General features: G+C 39.0%; 1 protein-coding gene across 1 annotated transcript; it reads right to left on the reverse strand.

The window, feature by feature from the left end:
* Positions 1–7,154: 7,154 nt before the first annotated feature.
* On the reverse strand, positions 7,155–8,436 carry LOC114491590 (prefoldin subunit 5-like). The gene is made up of 2 exons (XM_036031493.1): positions 8,410–8,436; positions 7,155–7,783 (listed from the first exon to the last, which is right to left on the reverse strand). The coding sequence occupies exons 1-2, from the start codon at positions 8,434–8,436 to the stop codon at positions 7,262–7,264; spliced, it is 549 nt and encodes a 182-aa protein (XP_035887386.1). The 3' UTR covers positions 7,155–7,261.
* Between the last annotated feature and the right edge of the window lie 849 nt (positions 8,437–9,285).

Consider the following 9,285-nt stretch of genomic DNA (forward strand, 5'->3'; position numbering starts at 1 on the left):
AATATGATTTGTAAACTCTATGGAAAAAAAAGTTTGTAGTGTTTTGTAGTAGATTTATTTCAGAATTAGATGATTCTGGCTAAACTTTGCTTTCTTATACACAATGTATCCAGCAGATAAGACACGCCGTCTTTAAGCCATATTGAAGTTCTCACCATTCAGTGATCATCATACCCCTGATTTTTCTTCCTAACAAAGCTTCTGTTTCCCATTACAACTAATCTATTCTAATAATTTTTTAAGATTCAGTTTTCTGGTGTGTAGGGTTATCTCAAACCTCTACATAAAGCATATTCTGTCACCTTCCCTGTTGTAATAGAATATGAATCTATTAAAAGCTCTTTAATTTTTATGAAGCTTCTATTCAAACTCTCTCCATTGAATTATGAACTTCTTGAAGGAATGGCAAATATATAGCCCATCTTACTCATACTACTCGAGGTATGTAAACTATAGTCACTTAAAGAAGGAATCAGCTCAGAATTTTACACAGTCTACAGATGTAATTAATCAGACTTTATTACTACTATGTAGCTTGATTTTTTCCTGAGTGCTACAATAGTTTGATTCATCGGAAATTTACATGAAAAAAGTTTCAAATGTGAGAAGCTGCAACTGTAAATTCAAAAGAGTGTTTTAAATTTAATCTTTATTGTATTTTTTCCATTACCATTTAGTATGGTATTCATATGGTATTTCATATTCATATGGTATTCCTCTCTCTCTAGCTCTCTCTCTGACTTACTAATTTCATTTAGCATAATGTTCTCTAGGTCCATCTATACTGTCACAAAGGGTAAAATTTTCTATTTTTTTTTTTTACGGCTGAGCAGTATTCCATTTTGTAAATGTCCTGTAGTTGTCTTATGCACTCATCTACTGAGAGACACTTGGACTGCGTCCATACCCTGGCGACTGTAAATAACACTGCAGTGAGCATGGGCATGCTTGTGTTCTTTTAAATTAGCGTTTTGGGTTCTTTCAGATATATTCCCATCGCTGGGATCACTGGGTTAAGAATTGGAAGAATCACACTACTTAATATCAAATTATACTATAAGACTATAGTAATCAAAAAGCATGGTACTGACATAAAAAAAGACCCACAGATGAATGGAACCCAATAGACAGCCCAGAAAAATAAGAACATTTTTAAAAAGAAGACACAAAATGTGATGATATGCCCTTATGAGACAAGTTGTAGCATTTTTCATTTACTTATCCATGTATCAAATACCTACTCTGTATTCATACACCTAAAGCAATTATTCCAGGTCTTGGGGATATATCAGGTAACAAAATTAATCCCTGACTTTATGGAAGCAATATTCTCTCTGGAGGAAATATACAGCACACAATAGAAATCACAAATATGTCAATTTATCATTATAAGAAAGTAAAAAGAACTCTGGGAAGAGGGTGAAAAAATAGTTAAGTGAAACAGATGTGCTATGCTGGGAAGGGAATTTCAGGTGTAAGTAAGATGCTACAGGTTGGCCATTGCTAATATGACATGACATTTGAGTGAGGGATTCTATAGGTGAGGTGTTGATCAGGTGAATAGCTGGTGTAAAGGAATTCCAGGCAGAATGGTATCTAGTTTAAAACTGTAAATCAGCCCTGGCTGGCGTAGCTCAGTGGATTGAGCATGGGCTGGGAACCAAAGTGTCCCAGGTTCGATTCCCAGACAGGGTACATTCCTGGGTTGCAGGCCATAACCCCCAGCAACCGCACACTGATGTTTCTCTCTCTCTCTCTATCTCCCTCCCTTCCCTCTCTAAAAATAAAAATAAAAAATAAAATAAAATATTAAAAAAATACTGTAAATCAAGGATATGCCTGGTGTGTTGAAGAGTCACCAAGGACAGTGATGTAGCTAGAATGGACTGAGTAGAGTGAGTGAGGAAGGTGGTAAGAAAGCTCAGATTTACAGGGTGCAGAGCAGATTATGTTGGGTTTATGACCACTGTAAAAACTTTGTTTTCACACTCAGAGAAATGGGTAAACCTTTCAGGCTTTTAATCAGCATATTGCCATAACCTGCCTTAAGCATTTAAAGGATAACTTCGTTTTGTATTGACAATTGAATGTATATGGGCAAAAAGGAGAAAAACCTGCTAAGAAGTTATTTCAATAAGCCAGATAAGTACTGAAAATGGCTTAAACTAGCATGGTGACAGTGGAAAAAAATGCAATTATTGGATCCCTGGTAGCTGCCCTGGCTGGCGTAGCTCAGTGGATTGAGCACGGGCTGCAAACCAAAGCATCGCAGGTTTGATTCCCAGTCAGGGCACATGCCTGGGTTGCAGGCCATGGCTCCCAACAACTGCACATTGATGTTTCTCTCTCTCTCTCTTTCTCCCTCCCTTCTCTCTCTAAAAAAAATAATTAATTAAAAAATCTAAAAAGTATTTTAAAAAATAAAGAGAAAAAAATGCAATTACTTGGAAGATAGAACCAAAATGATTTTCCAACATGTTAAATGTGGAACATGAGACAAAGGGAATACAAGGGTGATTGCAAGTACTCTGGTTTCATAAATTGAGGGAATGGAGTTCCTATCAGCTGGAACCTATAGACATCAGTTTATAGGGGACAGAAGTTTTGCAGGTGCCGTTAAATTAAGGCTATCCACATGAGGAAATTATTCTGGATTTTCCGAATGGGCCCCCATCATATGTATGTTTAGGAAAGGGAGGCAAAGAGCGATTTTACACATAAACACAGAGCGAGGCTGTGACAATAGATCAGAGAAAGATTTGAAGATGCTAACCTAGAAGATGCAGCTACCAGCCAAGGCATGCTCTCTTGAAGAAAAGTCTGCCTTTGCATGTATCTCATCTTCCTTGGTGCCACCTTTGACCTGTTGTTATGTATACCTGATTTATCACTTCCCACAACTAGTGGTATCTATGTGTTAAGATAACAACTCCAGCCCTGGCTGGGTGGCTCAGCTGGTTGGAGCACCGTCCAATACACCATAAGGTTGTGGGTTCAGTCTCCCATTGGGGCACATACTTAAGTTGCAGATTCAGTCCCTCGTTGTGGCACATATGGGAGGCAACCAACTGATGCTTTTCCTTCTCTTTCTTTCTCTTCTTTCTTCTCTCTCTAAAGTCAATAAATATATCATAGGGTGAGGATTTAAAAAAAACATAATAATTTACAAATAATAAGTTTTATATTCATATAAAATATAGTGATGATTTTTATAATAATATAAAATTATTATCTGTATGATTTTTTCCTAAACCATTGAAATATAATTTGAATATTTGGTTGCAGATGATCTAAGGTTTATACATTCACAACACAAGTACATGCTGACTACCGCCAGGCCAAAGCAATTGTATAATACTATAAATTGTAAGATGTATTCCAATTTCAAATATCTTGATATGTGGGAAATGTGCACCTTAGAAACAGTAAAATGTACAATTCATTTTATTTGGTTGGAATGTTTCCTGGACTGTAACATAGCACATTAACAATGGACATTCCTCATAAACATTTTAAAGGAAAGCATTAGAGTGATTAAAATTATTTATAACCATTCACTGTGTATTAAAAAATGTTCAGGAATAGAAAGAGTACGATGGAAATACAAGGAGCACATAGGGACAAAATGAAATCATCATTGGAGGCAGAAAAAAAACAGTATTTTTTTTTACTAAGGAAGTTTAAATCAGTGATCTGTAGAGCAAACCCAATAATTTCCCAGAGAGGAAAAGGATAAGTTCATAAACTGGGACTTGACGATGAATGAGTCTTTTTGGCCCTGATTCATGCTTCTTTTCCTTCTGAAAATGAACTCTTCTTCTTATACCATAGAACAGCTCCTTCAGCACAGGGGAGGGAAAAGGACTTAGCTGCTGGTAGTTTGGGGCTCATTTCATCTATTTGCAAGATATTTGCTCAATTAGCTTTACCACTTAAACTTTAAAAATTACTCTCTATGGAATGATGCTGATGGATATGAGCTGCATCATTTTCCTAACTTTGTGCCATAAAATCCTGGTTCTACTATACACAGAAATGGGCAAAATTAGGTTTACAGTTGCATTGTGGCATTCTTTTGAGTCAGTAAAGCTATTGTAATAATCATACCCTGCATGTCTCTTTCCACACAGGTAACAGTGAACCTACTTTGGCCCACCTCTGTATTATCATTACCTTAAGAACAATGGATATGCTCTGGCTGGCGTGGATCAGTGGACTGTGTGCTAGCCTGTGAACCAAAGGGTTGCTGGTTTGAGTCCCAGTCAGAGCACATGCCTGGGTTGCAGGCCAGGTCCCCAGTAAGGGGAACACAAGAAGCAACCACACATTGATGTTTCTCTCCCTCTCTTTCTCCCTCCCTTCCCCTCTCTCTAAAAATACATAAATAAATTATTTTTTTTAAAAAGAGCAATAAATTTTGTGGTTAAATAAGTTAAGAAGCTTTGAATCTTAAATCTCTCTTGGAGATTTAAAGCATGTGCTAAATACACAGGGAAATTTCACAGTGGGGGAGAAAACCTTTTTTTTCAGACTGTTCAATTCTTAAACAAAAAGACATTTATGCAAGAGAAGGCTTATTTTTCTGCACAGCAATTATCAATGTTCCCTTAATTCTGTTCTGGTTCTCACTTTTCAAGCAAAAAGAGAAGATTCTTTTCTAATGCATGTTGTACTCAGAAAAATAAAAGAACAGAAAAAGAAAATAACTGAGAGACATAGTTCTTTAAATGAGGGAGGGAGGTCAATTGTTTGGTTTGCTCATACAAGTATCATTAACAGAGACAAGTAATATCTATGTAAGACAATAAATAATAGGAGATGGCAACTCAGGACTTTATAAAGAAAAAATATGACTGCTGGAAATGACTCAATTTATACAATAACATAAAAGAACATAGGATTTGCTGCAAATTCCTGATCTCTTCTAGCTCATAACTTTGAAATAACCCCTTTATTTGTAAACAAATTATATTCTCACATCTCGTGTGGTTTAATTGTTGCTAATTCTCTGTTTTTCTTATTCCTGGAAGTCCTTACGCAGGGAGCCCCCATATGGCTATAAACTTGTCTTTCAGCTTGAGGTCCCACAGGGCATATGCACTGCCGTTTCTCTCTGGTCTGGCTTCAACCTCTGAGCCGCCACGGCCAGTGAAAGAAGCTGCCAGCAGAGCCACGGCCAGCACAGGACACACCGATGGTGCTGACCAAGACTTCTGAAGTCCACCTTCCTGTGAGGAAAGCTTAGACAAGCCTCTTCTTGACTCCAGGTCCCCACCTTTTTCTGCCAGCACTTACTTTGGAAACTTGTAAATTCCCTTCCTGTGCCTTTGAGATGTAAACTTCCCCATCTTTGTTTCAGTTGAGCTTGGACTGAGTTCTCATCTCTCTCCCCCAAAGCATTAACCTGTTCAGCTTTATCCAGTGCAGTTTTTGCTTTGATAATGCTGTCTCTGGATCCTCCAAAATATTTACATTATCCTCATACCGGAGCTTCCGTGCAAGGGTAAGGTAGCTGCCTCCTAACTACTTCATGGCTAACATCTGCGCTCCAGAGCAGCTTCTCTTGGGCAACCGATTTACACAAACTCCTCCAGGGTGGCTCCAGCAGATTCTGGTCGCAGGTCTAGGCCTAAAATCTTACCCAGTCCTCAAAGCATAGCTCCTCCAGTCCCTAGCATTCACATATTTAACTGTAGGGGCAGAAATAAAGTGCTACGGGGGCTTCTAGGGAACAGATACCATGTGGTCTTTACTGTCCTCTTCACTTTCCTTGGAAGCCTCCCACCTCCATCTGAAAATAAAGGTGTTAAGTGGAACAATAAGGTGTACTCATAGGATAAGTAGCACATCAAGACCCTGACTTCATTAGCAGAAATGTTCTATATCACCGTTTTCTGTATGGTGAAGTTAAATAGCCATAAAGTTGCTTTTGAGAAATACATTTTAGATTTCCTGCACCTGCACTTATTGCTTTAGGAAAGTAGATGTTCTGTTTTAAGGTCAAGTATGGAGATTTAAGAACATTCATTTCTGGGGAACAGGAATTGGGGTTTGACCTACTGGCACCTTGCCTCAAGCAATTTCTTGCCTCCAGAAGTCCAATGCAAACACACAACAAATACATTTCTTAAAAACGCAGCCTCTTAGGTTAGCAATAAATAAAATACTGTTCTATATATTTTGACTTACACTCCTTATTCAAAATATGATTTTGATTTTTATTACCAGTACTTACTCTATTGGTGGTGCTTACAAATTGTAAATAGGCTCCTAAAAGTGGTTTCTCTATTACCAAAATTGCAAATAAAATCAATAGCAAAATTGGTTTGAAAATAAAATGACACAAGTACTTTCATTTATTGTGATAGACCTATTAAGGGAACCACTTTAAAATGCCAAAATATATTTGAATTTGTCATTGATTCCAGATATTTTGACCTTTAGAGTTTTCCTCTTACATTTCATAAGCACTTACTCTAAAAGCTAAAGACACTTTTGCACAACACTATATACACTTGAAGATAAATCTACTTCAAATAAATCAAATATACTACCTACAACAGTCATAAATGCTTTAAATTCTTTAATATATGCTACAGCTGCAAATTTGGCAGATACATGAATGTATAACATATGAGTATAATAGACAACATATATATTACATTTCAAGCAACCTTGTACATATGTATTTTTTATAACAGATATATTTGCTGTGTCTTAACATGTCATAGCATATCCATTAAAATGGAGGTCAGTTCTTTATTTTTTTTAATTTATTTTTTTTAAACTTTCCTCAGGTGAGGATTTTTTTAAAGATTTTATTTATTTTTTTTTTTAGAGAGGGAAGGGAGAGAGATAGAGAGAGAGAAACATCAATGTGCGGTTGCTGGGGGTTATGGCCTGCAACCCAGGCATGTACCCTGGCTGGGAATCGAACCTGGGACACTTTGGTTCCCAGCCCGCGCTCCATCCACTGAGCTACACCAGCCAGGGCAGGTCAGTTCTTTAATTCAAATTATTTTTATTATTTGACATCAGTTCTGCATTTCAAAATTATGAAGTAAAGTTTTTATTTATTTATTTATTTATTTATTTATTTTTCTTACAAGTGAGTCAGTCTCTTTGATAGTGCATTTAACTGCTTTTTTTTTTTCCCCACCTGGAACATTTATTGGCATTCCACACAAAACCTTCCTCTTCCCCACCACAAAGTCCCAGGCCCTGAGGTTGGGCCCCTCTGCCTGATTTCTGAAACAAGGTCTTAGGCCTTGGCAGCCTGGGTTGCTCCCAGAGCTGTGAGCTGCTGAACCTTCTGGCTCATCGTCTCCATGACAGCCTGTTTCATGGCATGCTTCTCCTTCAGGGCTGGCTGGATTTTCTCCATTTGCTTTGTAAGGAAGTCTGTTTTCCTCTCGAAGAAGTCCTTGGCATCCTCAGGTGTCTTCTCTACATAGCAGCCAGTTCCCACATAGATGAGCGCGTGTTCCCCATCATGTAGCTTCCCCGGGACATACATAGAACTCGTCAATGGGACAAGGAATTCTTTCCCCTCGTTGCTCTTGTTCAGCACTTTCAGGCAGTCCTTGGCTTCCACATACGTTGTTTGTACCACCGTGAGCTGGGCAATAGACGTGGACAAGAACTCCACTTCCTGGTCCAGCTGGTTCTTGAGCATTTCCAGCTGCGGTAGATTCAGCTCAGTGATGCTGACCGACTGTGCCGTGCTGGGGAGGAGGGCTAAGAAACTGACTGCTCTTAATAGAACCTGCTTTCTATTGCTCGGCTGGATATGACAGCAACAGGTAGTAAGGAAGTTACTACCTGAAAAATACTAGTTTTGAGTTTAAAATAGACAAATTTTTTTGGTGTCAACTTGTGGCAGGAAAAGAAACTGCTCTCTGTAACACTTGCAAGTTTTGTCGGGACAAAAGCTGAGTAAGAGTTATTTTTAGGTAAGGAGCCGCCTAGCAAGACGTTACTATGTGACGTTATCTGAAGGTCACTATGCCCCTGCTTCTGAATGCTTGCTTTCAGCAGCTGGTTCCCCTCCGTTTCTGCCTGTGTAACTGGTATATAAAAAGGACCCCTAACCCAGCCTTTTTGGCTCAGGATTTGGGAATTAACTCCCTTGAGCCCTGCGTGCATAATAAAGTTTGTGCTTTATTATCTCCCGAGTGTGGGTGGATTTTCCACAACAATATTATACTAAGGTAATTAGATATTCAGGTACAAAGATATTTATCTGGACTAGATTATTTTGCTCTCACTCCCATTTCACCTCTTGGAATTGCTATGGTCAACTTTATAAACACCATAGATACCAGACAACTCATGTAATTTGGGGAGGGAGAAAAAAAAGCTCCAGTCAATGCTTCAACTTCATTAACTTCACAATTATTATCATTTTACCTTTGTCATAGTGGTGTCTGTGGACATGTTCCCAGTGTCAAGCTCTTATAGGCAGAAAGAGCAATTCTTGCTATGACCTGTTCTGCATAGGTTCAACACAGGCAATACACTTTTCTGTGGTGGATACTGTCCAGCAGTATCCATCTCTGCTGCGGATGCTCGTCAAAACACGAGAAAAACATACATAGAGACAACCAGGTCCTGTGGGGAAATAGGGACAGAGTGGCCACTCTCTCTAGTAGGGAGTGCACTGTATCTATTCCCAAGCAGATTTTTATTGAGAATACAGACTTAGTTTGTGGATTCACAGTCTGGCAGAAAAGATCAAAAGAAGTAGGTGACTTACAAAGGTGCAGACAGAACCCCCGCTGTGATTCCGGGCAGAGCTTGGGGTTTTATATAACAGGACTCAAAGGGCTAGTTTTGGTTTCCTGTCTGTGCCTTCAAATTCTAATCTAATAACATCCTCCAGCAAGCAGATCTCACAGGATCTTGCATATTCTATGTCCCAGGCCTGATTACCCTGGGGGTCCGCCATTTCTGGTCTGGGCTGCACCACCCCTGCTAGTTCTGCAGGCCTGAGTTAACAGAGAAGACGAAATCCAAAGGAGACTTGGATTTCTCACATCTAAGAACAAGGACTCAGGCTTTGACAAAGCCAAGGGGGTGGGGGTTCATGTCCATCACCCCTTCATTTCTACAGTCCCGAGTATCTTCCCAGAAGCCTCCACGTGATCTTGCCTGTCTTAGCCAATTCCCTCCATGGGAAATCTTACCCATCATTGGCTAACTGATCAAGCTTAGGAGGTCAGGCACAGAACAGGCAGCATTTAAGCCAGGGAAATAAGTTTTGTTTCCTTAGTGGCTCCTGGTCCG

The sequence above is a fragment of the Phyllostomus discolor genome, chromosome 1 (genome assembly GCF_004126475.2).
Source record: "Phyllostomus discolor isolate MPI-MPIP mPhyDis1 chromosome 1, mPhyDis1.pri.v3, whole genome shotgun sequence".
Lineage (NCBI taxonomy): Eukaryota > Metazoa > Chordata > Mammalia > Chiroptera > Phyllostomidae > Phyllostomus > Phyllostomus discolor.